Source organism: Canis aureus, chromosome 31, assembly GCF_053574225.1.
Source record: "Canis aureus isolate CA01 chromosome 31, VMU_Caureus_v.1.0, whole genome shotgun sequence".
In the NCBI taxonomy this organism is placed as follows: domain Eukaryota; kingdom Metazoa; phylum Chordata; class Mammalia; order Carnivora; family Canidae; genus Canis; species Canis aureus.
The window spans coordinates 42,848,376-42,869,432 of record NC_135641.1 but is presented as its reverse complement, the minus strand read 5'-3'; the positions used below and the strand labels follow the sequence as shown (position 1 = coordinate 42,869,432).

Below are 21,057 nucleotides of genomic sequence, written 5' to 3'. Positions count from 1 at the left end.
AGGTTTTAAGTCCTAGCACTGCTACATACTAGACATATGAATATCTACCTGAGGCTAGGCTCTCATCACCTCAGTCCCTTATTTGCAAAATTGATGAGCAATGCCTGACCTGTCCACCTAACAAAGAAGTTAGAAGGACCAAAGGGTAAACAATACATTGGAAAGCACTATAAAATAATCATCACTACTAAATAATAACAAGTCTTGTGTAATAAAAACCACAAAATAAATTTAATTATTGAGTAATCCAACGGGGGTATTAAGTCTTCCTTTTTTTTTTTTAAACCCACTATTCTATTTTTTTTAAAAGAACTTTTTAAAAATTTATTTGAAAGAGCACAAGCAAGGAGAGTAGCAGAGGGAGAGGGAGAAGCAGGCTCCCTGGTATGATGCGGGGCTCTATCCCAGGACTTCTGGATCATGACCTGAGCCAAAGGCAGATGCTTAACCAACTGAGCTACCCAGGCACCCCATAAGTCTTTCTTAACAAACTTCTAAAAAGTAAGAACTAATAAAGCAACAATTTCTGAAATAGCACCATGTAGAATTTTGAATAAAGAAACCTAACATGTTATTGGCATGAACTTATTAAATTAAATCATTTGGACACAAAATTTGTATTATTTTTTAATGCTTACAAGGATATTTTTATTGAATTATAGAAAACTTCATTCATTAGATACATACCCAGTTTTAGCAAAATTTGTCCAGTATGTCATAACAACTGCACTCAGCATCACATCATTTTTGGAGAAATTGCAAGGAAATAACTCTGTAGGTCCAATCATGGGGATTCCTAGTACGTAGGGAACTTCATCTCCATGAGCTGCATCAGCCCAAGCTGGAACCTGATCTGTTTGGCAATGATGGTAAAAGGCATAGAAATATGTAGGTGAACCAAAGTTTGAGTGAAGATCTGCTGTAGCTACAGCTGGTGCCACCCACTGATGATCTGTAAACAAAGCCAATAATGTCTTCCTTCTGGTTTCAGGGTTATGACGGTCAGCCCAGTCAGTGTACATGAATTTAATGGTTTCTCTCAAAACATCTTTGCCTTCAGGATATCCATATAAATTATCAACAAAATTGGAAACGGCGAAGTCAAAATCACTAGCTGATATGCCATCATCACTATCTACTATGTTCTCAACAAATTTTAACCCTTCCCCTTGGTTAACTCCTAACATTATATCATAGTTGAGAAACTCTCCTTGCTCCATCAATATCTGAGGGTCATCTGGTATTACATCGCCATCAATCACGGGTCCGAAGGCTATGTGGTATCGTGCTGGTTGAATATCTTGGTCAACAAGTTCTTTGTAAGGCTTCTTCTGTAGGCATTCCACTAACTCTACTGTATCTGAAACATTGCAACCAACTTTTGTGGCCAACATTCTAGCATATTTTGCAGGTTGGAAACTAACAGCCCAGCTGGAAAGGGCTGTTCCGCTTTGAGCTATTGCTCGCTGAAAAAGTCCTACGGGAAGAACAACAAAGAGTTTGAGATGACTTTTGAATAACATTGTGGTAAAACAGTAACATCTGATTTTTTTAGGTGTGTATATAAAAACCCATATACAACTCAAGAAACAGGAAGATAGAGACATTTTTGTTTAAGAGAAGGTACATTAAGTCATCCCCAGGGTATAAGGAGTCGGAGAGGTAGACTAAGTCTCATGCTTTGAATGGCAATTGTTTTAGGGATCAAGGAGGCAATAAGCAAGGAGAAATGGAGAATGTGTAAATATTAGTGGTACAAAGTCCCAAATATTTTTTTTCACTCAACATATAAACACCTAGGTTATTATAAAAGTCAACCAGATGGGTTTTCCCCCCTTTACTCTTCATTAGACTTTGTATTGTTTTTTGAGAATATTTTTTCCAATTTGGCTGCATGTGTCTTCCATCAAAATGGCTCTGTATGTTTGTTTTATTCAGACTTACTTTAAAAAAAAAAAAAAAAGAATTGTTGGGAGCTTACATAGCTACTGGGGCTGGGGATTTGCTAATACCCTGGGGATGGCCCTGAAGTCACACAGAACAGAATATCACTTTAGACATACTCTTTCCAGCTCTTCATGTCAGACATAGTGTGCTGAATATTCATCTTTCAGAAGAAGACATAACATTTGAAGTGTTTTCACTAGGTTAAAGGAAAAACCATCAGCAGAAGGATTCAGTGGGGGAGGTGGGGTTGTGTGATTTAACTTTTTCCACTGTTGAATGTGCACTGCTATATTTTATCATAAAAGATGAAAAATACATGGTCCACTGCTTTTAACTTAATTGCATTTAAGAATTATAAATCATGGTCCCATATGCAGTTTGATAAGAGCTGCATGCCATTCAAATTTACAAATGCACTTTATCTACCCATTAAGGTATTTTCAAATAAAATTCTTGTTTTAAAAACATAATTGGTCTATTTTCTTTTAAAAATTATACTTATTATCAATTTCCAAATATAGCTTTGTAGTTCAGTTATTTAAACACATGCTCAATTATTCATATGTGTTAATGAGATAAGAATTCTTTTCACAAAGGTGCTAAAGCAGTGTCTGAATTAGAAGCAAAGTTTTAGATTTTTCTCCAAACATGTATATGTACTCAAAATGTCTATAATATGCTCCTAGATAATTCTAAAAATATTCAAAAAGTCAAACAGTACCAATTAAATTTGTTTTGGTTTCTGACATCTTTATGAACATATTTTTAGTTTGCCAGAGCAAAGTATGCTAGAGCGAATGATATAAATACAGATAATTTTTAAAAAATTATGTGTGTGTTTGTTAACATTTGTTCAGAGAAATATTTTACTAATTACAATTAAAATAAACCTGGAGGTTATTTCCCATTTCAGGGGCTCAATGATATTAACTAAATATACCAAAAAAGATGTGGCAAAGATGCACGTCATATTAAATGTTGTCTGAGATATGCCGTCTGGATAGTATTGGAAAAACCATATATTTTATCATTAGTGAAAATGCTTATTATGTGTATTCAAGCTGTGGCTGACTCCTGGTATATATGGGGCTAAACACTGCTGCAGCTCTGGGGGGTTTGTAGACTTAAATCTGCGTCTGTGTAGGAGACAGAATTAACCTGATGATTTTAAGGTATCTCCCGGGCATCTCCAGGTAAAAATCAAGCAGCCTTTTTTGTGGAGATAAGCTTATGACTAAACTAAATGTAAGTCCATTTCTCTGGTCCCACAAGGACAGAAGAGTGTGATGGAATGTTATATTTTCAACTGTTGGCATAGCAATTGGCCACTGTTTACCAAAATATCAACAGATGAAAGCAATGCTAGCCAATGAAATAATTGGTTTATCTCTTTATCAATTGCTAGTTTTATACTCGTTGACTGGCTTTGGTGCCCACTTTTGCTCTACATTTAGAAAAACTTCTAGAATAAATAGGAAGAAATAACTTTTGAGATCAAGTGACCCTATGAAGTCTGAACACATTGTCTAATGTTAACCTACGTAAATATTGGCACTGTATAGTCTTCAGCTAGAACAATATAATCTCCTCAATTAAAAAAAACAACAACAACAAAGTTTGCTATTTCAAAATAAGTCACTTCATTACAGACCAAAATCTCTATATAATTAGGAATGTTCTTATATGTGTCATTTTGTCATCTCAAACCAGAACTCTACTAACACAAATGAGATGTTACATAAACTATAATATAAATTAAGTCTATGATAATATATGATTCTCCAAATATATATACTCATTTAACGATATGCTGTTCTTTAGAAATTCCACATCAGTGTATCTTTGATACTGAAAATAAATATTCTATGTCTGATGCTCATATCATAAAACTCAGTCTTACAAATCGACGGGGTATACTTCCTATATATAAAATGACAGTAAAAAAGCAGAAAACACTAAATGGTCTATGTTGATGTGTATTCTCTATCTCCCTATCTATTATGTACAATGGAGAAAAAGTATTTGCTTTTGCAGATTTTTTCCAAAAAACCCACTTCTGTTCTGGTGGATATTTCAAGTTAATAATGAATGCAATTAGGATGAGTGACTTAAATTCATGGTAAAATGGGAATTCATAAAAATACCCAACATGATGAGCCTTGGGCAGGCACTTGGGAAAAAGGGTGTCAAGGCCAGAAAATGGAGACAAGAAAAATATTTCATGGGCTTATGCAGCTTCAGTACTTCATGCTGCTTTAAAGCCAAGCTTTTGGGGGTGGGGAGGGGGGAATAACACTTTTGAAGTTGAAAAAGCACAGATTCAAACCTAATTTTCCTTTTAATGAAAAGCTCTACTAGTGACCTTGATGCTTTGACAATTTTGGATCATGCATGCAAAATAATCAAACATCCATTCTGTACTCAGACAACAAGTGAAAACCTTGTTTCCGGACAAACCAGCTTATGACTGCCTCCTTATCTTTTTACCAGTAAAAGGTTTTACATGTCTATTGTCTTGAAAATAGATTATACACAATCCTTGCATTTAGAAAGAACCTGTCTTTGATTTTTGATTACTGAATAAACAGAGACGACAGAACTGTGAACATCTTTGATTTTTCCCCAAAATCACCCTTTGAGAGGAAAGAAAAGTAACTGTAATGCTAACTATTCTGAAGTGTGCTTGAAAGGGCATCCTTACCAAGCCCCACAGGAGACAAAGAAAAGAGTTTGACGAAAATTGAAACATGCATAGAAAAGCTGAAGAAACAAAATTTTAAACAGTTATTGAGCTCAACCTAACACTCAGTTTGAACAGAGAAATATATACAGAGCATCACATACTACTGATGGTGGTGGCATGCAGACACCAAAATTGTCAAAATTTGCAACCTGCATAATACCTTTGGTTGAATTGCTCCAACGGTTACCTTCAGAATAATGGGATAAAGTCAGCAGATTGACACATGAACCCCCAGCGCCAGATCCAAAAACAGTGATTCTTAAGGGGTCACCACCAAAGAATCCAATGTTCTCACTAGTCCATCTTAAAGCCTGTATGAGATCAAGGAGTCCATAGTTTCCTTTTGCAGCCTGATCCCCTGTGCTCAAGAAACCTGGAAGACCAAAATGAAAAGATATCTTAGAACACCTTTTTGAGTTGACATGAATCAAATAGACATTCAATATAAATAGAATTGAAGCATGTGCTCATCAAGGTGAGTAGAGTCCAACTTTTTTTTTTTTTTTTGAGTCCAAGTTCTTTAATAAAAAAATTACTTCCCATCAAAATAAAAGAATATACTTTAGGAAGAATAGTAGCCACTGAAGAATGACATTTATCTTCCCCAGTTACCCAGGTAAAAAACCATCAGCAGAATGTAACAGAAGGTAACAGGGGGCAGGTAAAGAGAATGAAAACATTCTGTAAAACCTCAGGAGAGACATACTACCAGCCAGGTTACTTGGAGACATTCGGGATAGTACCACAGGGCATACGAGAAGGTGCTTTTGCATAAAACACTGTGTCAGTCCTCAGGGTGCTCATAGTTTAACATGGTTGGAATTTAAGAAATGGGTCACAGAGTGGCAGGATGTGAGGGTGAAGAGCGGGGGTGTCTTTTTTTTTTAAGATTATTTATTTATTTATTTATTCATTAGAGACACAGAGAGAGGCAGATTCACAGGCAGAGGGAGAAGCAGGCTCCCTGTGGGGAACCTCATATGGGACTCAATCCTGGGACCCCAGGATCACTCCCTGAGCTGAAGGCAGACACTCAACGGCTGAGCCACCTGGGTGTCCCAAGAGCAGGGGTTTCTAAGGCTTGTGCATAAAATTATATGCAACTCTGCACGTAGGTGTATAAGTGCATTTTAATCAAAGATGGTCCAGGCTTAAGAAAGAATCGCTGTGTTAGAGATAATTTGAGACCACATTTTGGAATACCTGATATGCTAAACTGAGCATATTGGCTCAATTAGAAAACAACATAGACTAATTGGAGGTTTTTGAAAGGTTCAGACTCATATACCTGGGATGTTTAAAGCTCCAGTTTTACAGTAAATCTGATGATCAGGAGGGATATATGTTGCATAATAAAAACAAAGTAGAGAAGAGGTTACAGGGATCTGAATTGACAGAGTGGTAAAGGCAATTGAAAAAAAGAAAACATTTTTGTGGCTCTAAGAACTGAGTGACTATCTTTTAATATTTTTTTTAATTTTTATTTATTTATGATAGTCACAGAGAGAGAGAGAGAGAGGCAGAGACACAGGCAGAGGGAGAAGCAGGCTCCATGCACCAGGAGCCCAAAGTGGGATTCGATCCTGGGTCTCCAGGATCGCGCCCTGGGCCAAAGGCAGGCGCTAAACAGCTGCGCCACCCAGGGATCCCTGAGTGACTTTCTTATATGTGGAGGTTGTTAGGGAGAGAAGTAAAAGATATTACTTTAATAATACTTTAAACATATTCATTCATTTCACTGACTTAATAGCCTTTATAATACACTTATTATAATTTATAGAACAAATATCTACTCTCTAATATATTTCCACATTTAGTATAAATGAGAAGATATAAAGCAATTCATAAAAGATTCCATTTTATTGACTATTCACATATTGTGTAGAAAATATTTAGAGACATACGACATATAAATTGATTATTTTCATGGATGTAATTTCCAATCTCACCATGTTTAGAGAACTATTTTTTCTTTAGATATATTCTCTTACTGCAGACCCATTATAGAAACTCAACATAAAAAAGTATAAATTGTTTTGTTCAATTTGAAATACACCTTTATTTTTTGAATATAATTATTTTATAACTATACCAGGAAGTCAGTTATATTAGTGATAACAGTATCTATCAGTTGAGTCAATCAATCTACACTCAAAATGAATATAGGGACAAGAAATTCTTTAGGGTCATTGTAGGGAGCAATAGATGAATACAAATCTTGAATAATTTTGAAAAAAGAAAGGAAGAAAGAAAAAGAAAGAAAGAAAGAAAGAAAGAAAGAAAGAAAGAAAGAAAGAAATGAAGATGATTAGTCATTGTTTTCCTACAAGACCAAAAATTCTAAGAAACAAAAACATGATCTCTAGTTCACTGTGTATGTACATGTGCATGTGCATGTGCATGTGCATGAGTGTGTGTATGTGTATATGTGTGTGTAGAACCCTGGAAATCAATCACCTTTGAGATGAAGGTTAACTTTTAAAAAATAGTATCCAAATGAATACATCTTTCTGGTCATATTCATTACTTTTAAAATTAATCTACATAACAATTTAAGGAATTTTCATGGTATCTTCTTACAAAGAAGCACTTTCAGGAGCACCTGGTTGGCTTAGTTGGTTAAGCAGCCGATTCTTGATTTCTGCTCAGGTCTTGATCTCAGGGTCATGAGATTGAGCCCCTTGGGTTCGTGCTGAGCATGGAGTCACCTGAGATTCTCTCTCCCCCTCTTCCTCTGCTCCCCACCCCCCTTATGTGTTCTCTCAAAAAAAGAAGCACTTTCAAATTCTCAGTAGTCATATAATGAGAGCATATTAAAATACAAAACAAAAACATGACAAAGAACTCTTTTAACTTTACTTGGTATTAAGTGAATTTTGGCGTAAGACAGAACCATTGGTTTAAATTCCTTAAGGGATCCATTACAAATGTTTTGATCTATAAACATGGACTGATGGCATTAACCCTGAAAACAACATTATAGAAGGATTATGGTGTGTTAGATACAAAGGACTCTTGAAGGATAAAGGAGGTATAAATGTGTGTGTGTGTAGGATAGAGGAAGAGAGAGAGAGAAAGAGAATGAATGAGAGAATGAGAGCACACTCTAGGTAGTTTATTACCTAGATTTCTATATCACAAATACATTCAAATAGAAATTTGATTTCTGAATGTAGCTCATGCCACTCAGTGCAAACCCTAGGATTTGTATTTAATTCCTCTTGAAATAATATTGAGTAATTCCAGTAATATTCAAATGAATCTCTATATTCACACAAAAATTGACTTCCCAATAAAATAATCATAATTCAATATGTAGCATGTGGAGAACCACAGTAATAAGATGATTATCTCTACGGTAACTAAAAAAAAAAAAAAAATCCACTCTAAAAATCCAGTTTTAGTAGCACCATTTTAAGCACTCTGGTAGGTTGGCCAAATAATTTTGTGTTGATATAGCAAACTTGTGAAAGCAATTGTCTGAAGAGCAACTTCTACTTTATGTATAATTTAAAGAAATCTTGTATCATTTTCAAGAAAAAAACTTTTTGAACCAAATCAATTCAATTCCAAGGTTGCACTGTTAAGTCATAGCATGGAAAATGGAGCACGTTTTCAGGTAGAAGATAGTGTCCTAGGCTTAGAGTGTCCATGCTACTCTGTCAAACTTCATTTTTACCTTTCGTTCCTGAGTTTCCTTCACTGTTGATTTTTATTTCATGTGTATGCTGTAGTTTTTGTATCTATGTCATCTATCTATCTATCCAGCTATCTCTCTCATTCTATCAATTTTTTCTCCCCATGTTTTGCAGCCAACCTGCTACCACATTGTTTGGTGAAAGCCTCAGGCTATTGGCCCAGGTGCCTGCCAACTTGGGCAGTGATGGCCGATTTCATTAAACAAGGGAGCATGTCTAACCCAGAGGCAACCAGAAAATTTGTGTTGAGCACTAGTACCAATATCATTGTTTTTCTTCCAAACCACACAGTTTACAGGTCATATTATGGCATCTATCATCTATCTATCTATCTATCTATCTATCTATCTATCTATCTATCTATGTATCATCTATCCAACTAAAAGCAAATGATCATTAGCATGAACTCAGAGAGCCACTATGAGTTTTACATGAGAAAAAATAATAGATGCCTGCTGCCTTTGTTAAGGTCAATCAATCGATCATGTCTATCTTTTTAGACCTGATAAAGTAATACTATACGCTGGTATGAATTCTTTGTTTTCTGATGCTATATTCAAGCAAAACTTTGAGTCTCAGCCAAGGGAGAAAAATGAGGAATGTTGAGCAAATCATGGCCTTACAAGACACAGTGTGCTAATTACCCAAGTGATGTGCAGCATTCTTTAGATCTAGCTGTCCAGTGAGGTGTCATTTAAAGTTCTTTTGAAAACTGACTTAGCTGCTGTGTTCTTAATAGCAGAGTTATTTCAGGTCACTCTAGCTGGAACTTTACATTGGATTGCTCAACTGCAGTCCAGCCATGGCAGAAATCAATTTTACAAAGATCCTAAAGTGTTGCTTACCTTCATGATTACTTTGGGAACAATTTTTTCCCTTAATGACACTTAAAGTCTTTCTCTATAGTCACTCACTGTATCTAGCCTCTCCTGACCTTCATGTATAAGCTCCTACGATATAATCGATGTCCTGATGCAAGGACACATATTTTGTAAGACAGAACAATAATGATGACAAGATCTTCTCTTCTGGGGGGGATAGCAAAAGAACTTTCCAGAAAACAATATTCAACTATTTAATTTCCTTGACTCATGAATATAGAACCCTGAAAAAATGATTACTTTGAAACTCATGGTAAACTTTCAAAATTCACAATTACAAGTATGCCAAGAATTATTTCAGTGGCTCATAATACACTACAATTCTCATTTGACTATGTGTTCAAATGGAATTTATTTAATACCATTCTTCCCATCTAAAAATTCATCCTATTAAAAAGCGTCTTCAATCATTGTTTTTCCTACATGGACCACTAGTCCTACTGATCTGATTAAATTTACTGAGCAGGTTTGGCATCAATTTGATGTTTACCTAATCTGGCAAGTAGGATTACTTGTAGGTGTTAGTGAGTAACCAAGCAACTGAACATGGGCTCACAGGCCCTTGGAAGGGAAAAAATCAGATCAGGCGTAAAATAAATTGGCAAGGGGAAAATAAATAAAAATAGATAATCACTGTAACTAGGTATTGGTTTGGGCTACTGATGTCCACCAAATTCAGATTGGCAGACCAGAAGGAATGTGAGAGAAGCTAAGTTAAGTTGTCTGGCCGCAGCCCTGCAGCTGATTGGTTGATCCATTCTCTAGTCAAGTCTCAGTATAACCGCATAGACAACATGTTTACAATGTAAACCAAAAGAAAAGCAGAGTGCTTCTCAGTAGAAAAAAGGATTTAAACATATTCAGGGAGGAAACTGAGACTAGGAAAAATGCAGACTGTTTATACTTGAGATTACATCTAGAATATCAGAAATTGAAGATGTCAGTGATTGTGTACTATAGGTGCTGTACATGTGCTTTCTTTTATGTGGGGGGCAGATTTGAATGTCTGTGCTTATGGTGTTTAATATCTGAAAGATTATATATATATATTTAGAGTTCTCCGTCTGTGTTCATGCTATGAAAAGGTAGGAAAGAATCTTCCGTGTTTATCAATTCTGTTGCCTAGATACAGGTGGTTGTGGTTGGTCTTTGAGGCAAATTGATAAGAACTTCAAAGCAGAGGCCATACTGAGCATTAAAGGGCCAGCCTTGCAGACATGAGACTTTGAATGATAGGTAGGCATTCTTCTAGGGACCTGGGACTACAGATCAGAAAAATAACTCATTAAGGATTTTGCATCTTAAACATAAAAGGATTGAAAAATGTGGGATTAATATCTCAAATTCTCCCAACTAAAAATCCAACTGAAAAGACCATGTGCTGACTCTCCTTATCTTCTTAGCCATCAAATCCAGTTCTTGCTCTGCGCTCTGTCTCTATTTCCTGCCTTCCACTCATCTTCCTGACTTATTCTAGGTCTCCTCTTTTCTTCTTAGACTCATGAAATCCTTCTAACTAGTCACTCAAAAAATAGCAAACAATTCTTCTATTTCATCACCAGAATCAAATTTTGAAAGATATTATCTTCCAATGATGGACACTGAAATATCGAAATAACATCCCTATGTTAACACACATTGGACAGTTTCCCTTCATTACTCTTTGAGTCAAGATTGTTTAAAATAAGACGGTTTAAAATTCCTCAAATTGGACAATTTGGGGTCTGTGTAGGGAAAAGAACACACATAATATCATTTAATTACCCATCACCTCCAGTTAACATCCTTGCTAATGTGTTCTCTTGAGAGCTCTTGTTCTTCTTTGAAACAACAAAGGATAAAGTCAAAATAATTTCCTTTTTGTATGTATCCTCTGGAAAAAAAATTTACTCTCAAATGGTTGATCTTTTAATATCATATAACTTGGCAGTATTTCCAAAATTTTATATTTTCATACATTTATCTATTGATTATCTAATATCTATCTATCTATCTATCTATCTATCTATCTATCTATCATCATCATCATCATCTACCTATTTATTTATTGTGAGATAATTTGCTTTTTAATGGCTCATCTTTGGGAAAAGTAAACTGAATTACAGGCCAACTCCCCTGATTGCTGACAGCTGGGCATGGGGAAGGTGAAAGTGACTACTAACATTCCTGAAGAGAAGATACCAGATGTCTCTCTATTTTTCAACCCCCAAATTTCCCATATTTTTGTCATTGCCAAGGTAAACAGATGAGATTGATCCTTCTGTATTATAGCCAATGCTGACATTTGTGACTCCTTCCCCCATAAATAGGAGTGGAGAAAAAAAGACCCCAGTTTTCTTAGCCTCAAATTGTGTTCATTTTTCCAATTTCAAGAATGGCCCAAGACACTAGGGAAAAAAATCACTCCCAACCCCGGATCCCACACCATTATGCTATTTTTCACTCCAACCTGAGGCTGTTAACATTCACATTTCTTGGACTGTGTGTCAAGAAACGCTTATGGAACATTCCCTGAATTAGGTTATTGTGTACTTCCTGCCTATTTGAATCTGGACAACAGACCTGGTATCAAAACTGACAACATTCCTGTGCTTTCTGAATAACTGTTCTCAAGGAAGCGAAAAACGAGAACTTTCCTTTCTGAAAGAGCTACTTAGAGGAAAAAAGTCACATTGTTAATTTCTAATTGCTCTGATTATGCAGGAATGTATCTAATGATTTAAAAGCATAATTTGCTTCAAAGCATAGCATTCAGGGAGCCACAGTGGCTACCATATAAGAAAAATCTTCAGCAACTACATAGTTCAGAACTACATAGCTTCAGGAGCAGTAAGGAGTATAAAATATTACAAATATCTATCTAATGCATATTTCAGTCTCTCTTATGTGCTCCTGTTCTAAGATGTGTGTGTGTGTGTGTGTGTGTGTGTTGTAATTTATCACTTGTATTTATAATGTGTTCATTTTCTTTATTTTCTCTGCCCTGGATGCTTCACTGTACCTGCCCCCCTCCCCCAATGGCCATTCTGTACATATTTTCTGAATAAAGGCGGACATTAACGTGTTATGATTGTCACAATATGGAGATCAACAATTAAACTTTCCAAATGAAGGAGGTCTCTGTGTCTTTCTTTGATGACAGCAACAAAGTAGGAATTTTGGAGCCTCTCAGCAGCCAATCTGTTTGGAAAAGCATAGAATGGTGGTAGCATCCTTACAAGGAGGAAACTAGGGCTGTCCTGGGTAGGGCCCTCCGGAAGGGAGAAGAGGACACACTGGCCAGCAAACTGACCCAGAATATGCACCCAGATTGTTGGCTTAAGAACACAATGTTTGAGAGACATTTGAGATTCTCTCAGTAGGTAATGTTATGAGAAGAGCACCAGACTTAGCAGGACAACTTGGGTGTACAAGCAAGTTGCTGTGTGAGCAAGTTAGTTAGCCACTCGGAGCCCCAGCTTCCTAACAGACAATATTAATAGTAGTATCTGCCCTACGGAGTTCTCATAATTAAAAGAAAGCGTCTTGGTACACAGGACGGCTTAATATATGTTGGGTAAAACTCCTCTGGTTTTAATCAACTAAATTTGACCACCTATTTTCAGGGCCAGTGAAAATCACCACCTATTTCATTAAAACTATTTTCCTAATCACCACCTATTTCATTAAAAACATTCTTCAGTCTTTACTGAAAAAAATGAATTTCAAAAGAATTAAAAAATTTCAATCACAAAAAAAGTTAAATGTATGTATATAAACAACAGGGTTAAATTTACCACAGAGGTTTTTATTTTAATTTAATTTTATTTTTTAAACTTTAACAAAAATAATATTTTTAACGTTTATTTATTTATTTGGGGGGGGGCAGAGAGAGAATGGGAGACAGTCTTAAGCAGACTCCATGCTGAATGTACTGAGTGCAGGGCACGGAGCCCTACATGGGGCTTGATCTCACAACTCTGAGATCACAACTTAAGCTGAAACCAAGAGTTAGATGTTCAACTGGCTGTGCCATCCAGGAGCCCATTATTTTTATTTTTAGTTTTATTTAGTTTTATTTTTTTAATTGTTTTTAGAGAAGGAGAGAGAGAGTGAATTGTGGGGGAGAGGGCTGAAGGAGAGGAAGAGAGAGAATCTTAAGCAGGCTCCATGCCCAGTGTGGAGCACAACGGGAAGCTAGATCTCACAAACCTTGGGCCAAAATTGAGAGTCAGTCACTTGACTGACTGAGCCACCCAAATGTCCCAATTATATTTTTTTATTTTATTGAAGTGTAACTGACATACAATATTATAATAGTTCCAGGTGTACAACATAGTGATTTGGCTTTTGTGTACATTACAAAATGATCATTTCAGTAAATCTAGTTATCACCCATCACTATGCAAAGTTAATACAATATTATTGTCTAAATTTCCCATACTATACATTACATACATTACACCTAGATACGACTTATTTATCTTATAACTGCAAGTTTGTACTTGATCCCCGTCAGTCATTTTGCCCAGCCCCTAGACCCCCTTCCCTCTGGAAACCACCAGTCTGTGCTCTGTCATAGAGGTTTTGAAATTGTTCTACAGGCTGTAGTTGGCAAGACAATTAAAAATACGTATGTCACCCTCTAAATTTTAATTGGGTAATGAGGATATTTGTTATGACATAAACGCATTTAGTGAATCTTCTTAAGTGTAGAAAGCATATTTGTGTTCATTGTAGATAGTTCCTTAGAATTCAACTCAAACATTTAATTGGGTTGTATTGTAATACGAATAGTTTTATAAGCCAAATTACTGTGATGATGATTAAATAGCAGACATTGAGCTTGATTTGATCACTCAAAAACTATTTTAGAATAGTTAGCAAAATGGTTAAAACATCATAGTAGTACTTTTTTTTAGATATAGAAGAAAATAGCAGAAAAAGATGAGTGATGAATAACTTTGACTATTACAGACGGCAGGAGTCAACTGCACGTGGCTGAGACCTGGGTGGGAAGGAGAGATGTTGTGTTCTTCAATCCCACACCAGCTGCCCCTGAGAAAGACACAGCTAATAATAAAAAGAAAAAGAAAAAAAAAAGAAGGGTAGGAGATAAAGTCTGGGTAATGAATAAGCTTAACTAATTAACTTAAGACAACTTAACTAATTTCATAAGAATATTGACCAAATAAGATTGTTTTAAATATTTTATTTCTACCATAGCAGGATTTTTTGAGAAGATAAATATTGTCCTAAGGTATGACTAGTAAAATCTGATAGTCACTAAACACTTCTTTCATTATATTCTTCTCTATTAAAAGCTCATCTGCCTGATTTGGCCATTTTAAGACTTTCTATTTTTGAAAACTTCCAAATTACCAAAACATTTCATAAATAGTACAAAAATTTACCATGCACTTTGTCATCCAGATTTCCCACATACTAACATCTTCCTTCCTTTTTCCTCCCTCCCTCCCTTCCTCTTTCCCTTCCTGCCCTCTTTCCTACTCATTCTTTCTTCCTTCTTCCCTCCCTCCCTCCGCTTTATCCTTCCTTCCACCAGCTCTCACTCCCCTCCCCCTATCAAATCTGGAATCACATGTTGAATTTAGTTTTTCACTTAAACTCCTTAATTGTAAACGGTTTTGTTGGTCTTTCCTTGTTTTTCTTGACCTTGATATTTTTCAAAGAATACGGGTCAGTTATTTTGTAGAAAGTCCCTTAATTAAGATCTGTCTGAAATTTCTTGAGGATTATATTTCCTCAGGTTATGAATTTTTGACAAAAGGACCATAGAAGGAATGTATTTCTCAGTTCATCAAAACAAGAGCTCACAATGTTGATTTGTCTCAAGACCACTTGGGTAAGGTGGTAATTTTCCATGTTTCTTCAGTTAAGTTACTATTTTTCCCTTTGCAGTTAATAAATTAAAGGTAGGCGGATTATGTTGATCGTGTGTACATGTCCTGCTTCTTACCATACTGTCATTGGTTAATTCTGGCATCTTTTATGATTCTTATCTGAAACAAATATTAATTTCATTATTTACTTTATTCTCAGTTGGAATTGGCAGTAATAAAAATATTTCCTTTCTCCCCAATTTGTATTCATTCATTTACTCATATCATTATGGACTCAGAGATTTTTATTTTATTCTAGGGGCTATCATCTTTTCCTTTCATTTATTTTGATGCCTATGCTATCCCTTATTTGCCAGTAGGATTCCATCCATGGTGGCTGCTATGTCATTTTGACATGTCTCCATCATCTTTGGGCACATCCTCACTTCTCATTATTTTATAAGAAACCCCTACTACTTTTGGGGTCTTGGACCTCCCTTTGGTTAAAATTTTTGAATAGTCTTTTCATATAAAAAGCAATAAAATTTTTTCTTAGTAATTGTGAAAATTAAATTTACAAAGTAATTTAGTAAAAGTAGATTAAGATCATGAAAATTAATTACTAGAATGACAAAACATTTTAGTAATTATAAAAAACAGAAACAGAAGCTTATCCTGGAATTTTGGAATAAGGGATATCTCATTTGTGAAAAAGTGTCACATAATAAGGTTGAAACCACTAATCTGGAACAATACTAAATAATGTCACCAACACCACATATGAAGTACCAACACACACCACCACACACACAGAAACACACATCTACATACCAAACAAAAATGATGGCAATAACAAATTTGCGACTCACCCTAGCTAAAGATATTTTAATGCCTCAAAATATACAGATTATGGGAAGAACATGGTGACATGAGTTACCTACAGTGAAAATCTACAATATACAGTAGCCAAAGCTACAGTATAAAGAAAATTACACTAAACTACTTCCTAATAGATCTCTGATGAAACTTGAATGAATCCAAATTTTCCACTCTCAAATTTTATTTTTTTTAATTTTATTTATTTTTCACTCTCAAATTTCAAATTACAAAGTTGTCTGTGTTTTCTTTTAAAATCAACTTTTCCCAGGAAGTTTCAATTAGTGATTCTTAAAAGTTTGTGAACCCTAGATTAGGGCCATATGGCATGCCTTTTGGAGCAGCTGCTGAGTGTACATAAAGGCACTAGAACGGACTCCAAATATCCTGAGGCAAACCAATCCCAGAGACCAATGTGGTAGCACCAGCGGCTGGCCTCGGGTAATCTCATTTACTAATGCCGAAGGGATATATGATAGGTTTTACTTAGATGTTAGCAATAAATCCACCTAATATTGAAAATTGGAATGACTTTTTGAGTTGTACTTAAGCATAAGTAACATGGGGATGTTGGCCCCTGCAATCCATCAGAAGTGTTGTCTGGAGCCCAAAATCTATTGCTGTGTTAATCTGTGAAAGCTCACCAAGGAGAAATTACTCATGCAACTTGGCCTTCAGTTGGAGAAATTTTTCAAAAGTTTTCCTAGACCAGCAATTCCTACGGTAGCTAATATGGATCTTCAGCTCAGAGGGTCATGGAATGCTGTTCCATAGCGAAGGAAATATTGAAACAAGTAGAAGGTCAATTTAGAAGAAGCAGTGATCTGAATCTCCCCCAGGGTGCCCTCACATTAAGTTTGGATTTGTAATTGAAAATAAATCTTTCATGTCTGGGTGACAAGTATGAGGTCCTGTTCTGGGTGCAGTTTTCACTAAGCATTATATTTTCCAGTTTGAAGCCACTGTCCTTTTCAGCTGATTTGACCTGCAATGCCACAGTAGGATGTTGGCTGCCAAGTGATTAGCTATTCAAGAAAAAAGTGAAACTAATCTCTGTATTAATATACATGAGGTGAAATGAGAAAGAATCTGAGACTCGAAGGCATGGAGACCGATGTTACAAGCTGTGCAGTGAGGCATACTCCCCCAGATCCAGTAGCAGAATCAAACCCCACAGAGGAAGGGTGACATTTGGCAGAGGTGGTGCAGGAGACAGCTGCCGTGGGTTGAAGTGACAGCTTGATTTTCTAGCACTTTAATGGAAAGAGTTAGTCCTTTTGCAGAATAAAAAAGAGCATCCTGTCATTACGGCACTTAGTAAAAGGCATACAAGTGCAGGATTCAATTTTTTCCTTTACATTGAGGATTGGAAGGGCGCTAGAGTGAAGAGAAGGTGTGAGATATCCTGCCAGAAGAACCTGCAGGTTCTTCTATATAGATAGAGAAAATATAGATATTTGTTGATCTATAAACCACGTCTATTATCGCATCTATAAAGGCTATGGAGGAACCTTTATATAGACTTTACCTCTGTTAGAAGTATTCCTTCTTTCTCTTAGGGAATCAAATAATCATGAAGACCAATTATTAGCACAAATACGAATCTTTTGACAAAAACAGGTCCATTCAATCCACATTTGGTAGATACCTACTCTTTCCAGGCACTCTGCTAGCTGCTCAATACACAAAGTCTAGTAGGACCTGTCCCCTGTGCTTTAGAAAGTTAGGTTTCATGGTAGGTACCTACCAAATACAGAAAGAATGTGTGAGAGAGTCCCTGAACTCTACCTGTTTAACCAGAATCTCTGGCGGGTGGAATATGTACTTTTAGCAAGTGGCAAGGTGTTTTTGCTGCACACTAAAATTTGAAAACAGTAAGAAATTGGTTGTGGATTTCTTTACTCAAGCAATTCATTACATTGTATATATTTGCTCTTCTTTTTGCTTTACTCATCAACTATTTCCATATAATTCTGTGTTACAGGATGATGATGACGAAAGTTTGGTATATGAAACTCTCTACACTTTTGACCTTTTCTCCAGACTACCTTTCATGCATCCGTAACTATCTAGACAACCAAGGGTATTTTCCCATGCTAAAACTAGATCTCCCACAACAACAAAAAAATGATCATGCAAGGCCTATTCTAATATACTTTTATTAATTTTTCTTGCAGTTAAAAATGATTAATTTTTATTTACAAATAATCCTTATATTTCCAAAGGAAAGGAAAAACTGGACTTTAAAATGTGAGGCAATAAAATATCTAATCTCACTTTTAAGGTCCTAACAACTTTGGGGGAAAAAAGCTCTCCTTTATAAACTAATTTTATTATTTGCTTTGCTAGGAAATTCTTTTCAGAGCTGAAATATCTATGTAGCTTAAGCCAGTTTCCTTTTGTTCTGTGCTCAGAGAAGATGGAAAACATCTGGCAGGTTCTTCTGGCAGGATATTCAAGGAAAATCTTTACTCTTCAGGCAAAATAATCCAATTCCTTTTTGTCTACGTTGTATGGAACTATTCTCCAACTCTTATACAAATGGATAAATTGCATAATGGAGATGGGTATTTGTTGATCAGAGCCAAGTTATAGTAGTTTAATTTGCAATTTCTTTGAATAAAGTTAATTATAACAAAAGCAATGTTAATAAATTCTACAGAAAATAATTTGCTTTTTAGGTTTTTCAGCTGTTACCCATGCCAAAAGAAAATATAATTATGCAGGATGCTAAGAATTTCTTTTTTAACTTATCTAGGAGGAAACACTGGCTTGTAGACTGCATCTGACCAGCTTTTACCAGGTGCCATAGGGTTTCCCATAAATAACTTCATGGTGAGGAAATCATCATCGCACAAGGGAGGCAGCCTGCACAGGTGCCTTTTTCTAATTTACGCAACGTGCCTTAGGAGTTAGAGGCCGCCGCCAGACTGGTCCACAGCAAGCTTCTGCCAGTTGTTCAGCATTGTCTTTGTGGGTCAACAGGCTTAGACTCTTCTAGATGTTGAGAGAAGGCCATTCCCACCGTTCTTACAAAGAAAAAATACAAATAATATATTGTATACTACAAATTGGTCCAACGTTGAATGAACTTCGTTTGAGAAGTTTTCATTTCTTCGTAACCATTTCTGTGAACATTTTAGAGTTCTAAAATTAGCAGCTTTCTATTTTGTATGTAGCTTCCTTTCGTTTTTGTTTTTGTGTTTTTTTGTTTTTAAATTGGAACTAGTGGATATCGCTCTCATCTAAGATGAAGAATTCCACAAAAGCAACTTGGTAGGCTAACTCTAAGTTTGGCAAAGGAGCAAAGCTCGATTTCCTACTAAGCTGAACTAGTGTAATCATACTGTACTCAATGGAAAAACAAAAAAAAAAATCCCTTTCTTTATTAAAAACAGCATGTCAGATTCTGTCCAGAGAAACCTTGCTCACATGAACAAGTAAGGCTCTGAGGGTAGAAGGGGTGATCAATATTTGATTATCTGTATATCCTAGGTCACAGCTGCTCCTCTCCCTGAGCTGGACCATGGTTCTTAAATTATTTACAATCAGAAGGAAGGAACGTTAACTTCTCAAACTCAGCTTGGAGGCCTTGCACCAAGTCTGCTCCACTAATATGACCTCCTTCTCCCTCTTCACTTTCAGCCTCTTTGATGCAGCCTCGGCCGACTTTTCTTACTTTCTTTTCCAGAGTCTTCCTCCAGGCTTTCAGTTATGCCAGTGTCCTTCTGCTTGTGCTTCCTTTGCCATATTAAAGTTTCCCTGTATCAGATTCTCATTCCTCAAACGATCATTTTTTTTTCTTTATAACCTTTTCCCCTGAATAAAAATAAACCTCTTATTTCAAACCAAATAAATAAAAACAAAATTCAGTTAAAAAACTATATATGGAATATGGAATAATTGAACGATTTTTAGTAATGCCTATTCTATTAAAATAACAATTAATAGTAATGGTGATTAGTCCTATATAATATGGCTAGAATCTATTGAGAGCCTCACACAATACTAGGCACTTTGGTTAAGTACTTTGCATACCACATTTCATTTAACTTCTATAATAATCCTGAATAGTAGTTAAGAGTTCAAAGTCATCTAGTGAGTTAATGGCAGAGTAAGACTTAAGGGCTTTGCTCTGAGAAAAAAAAAAAAGTATGCATTTAATATTTTGATAATGAAGTACGTCTTTATTGTATGATTCTTTTTTTAAGCAAAATATTCGTCTGCTAGAGCAACATAAAAGGCGGACTTTCCCTGGGCTTCTAAGCACCTCTCTTCTGAACACTTAACATTTTCTCCCTTAACAAATCATCCAGCCTACATAACCTCCTTCTATTCCTTGATAATATAATCTTCTCCTTTCCATAGGTCACACACTGGAACAAATGTATGATCCATTTGTGACAATGAAACACAGCAGCCTCCTTCTTATAATACAAAGGCATAATCAGAGAGGAGAAAAATAACTAAGCAAAAAAGGAAAGTGAGAGAAAACTACTCTGGTTTTAAACATAACTGAATGGAAAATTTGTCTTTCATCAAAAGTATTTCCAGGCTAATGACTTGTGGTTTCTTCAGTCTTCATTTAAGTAGAATAGGACTCACTTTTCATAAAGGAGGTAAGTGGATAAAGTACTCATTCAATTCTACATTAATTTTAAAGGGAATGTGAACTAGCTCCACTTGATAGGAGCACTCAGCTCAAAGAAAGCAGGCTGTCAGAGTTCCTGGGGACAGAACTGTCTAGTCTTATTTCAAGAAAGGGCCATGTTCCCTGGTCATACAGCTCAAAGAGGTGGGCACTGGATCCTGGCCCTGAGGGCTCTATTCTTCATCATTTCAGACCATGTAGTTGGAAGGGAGAGGGGGTGGGGGGTGTCTTAATTATATTCAGAGCATTTAGTTTAGTTCAATGGAAGATTTTCTGGAGCATGTGACAGGCACAGCACTAGGCACTGAGTTTCGAGAGGCGTAGAACAATCACATTTTAATGGAAATGAAGGAAGAAATGGCAGTTCTTAACTTATTGCTCTCCATAATGGAGCCATGACATGACATAAAAGATGAGAGAAGGGCAGTATTACAATAGG

The 21,057-nt window shown here is 35.9% G+C and overlaps 1 protein-coding gene across 9 annotated transcripts in view; it reads right to left on the bottom strand.

Annotated features, from left to right (window-relative positions):
• Positions 1-21,057, bottom strand: part of NLGN1 (neuroligin 1) — an 809,144-nt gene that overhangs the window by 6,517 nt on the left and 781,570 nt on the right. For 6 of the 9 annotated variants that reach the window (XM_077880374.1, XM_077880373.1, XM_077880372.1 and 3 more), the window contains 2 exons: positions 4,851-5,063; positions 688-1,477 (listed from right to left, as the gene is read on the bottom strand). In XM_077880374.1, the coding sequence (XP_077736500.1) occupies positions 688-1,477; positions 4,851-5,063 (1,003 nt within the window). The remainder of the gene's footprint in view (positions 1-687; positions 1,478-4,850; positions 5,064-21,057) is intronic. The other 3 variants (XM_077880375.1, XM_077880378.1, XM_077880380.1) reach the window with 1 other exon arrangement.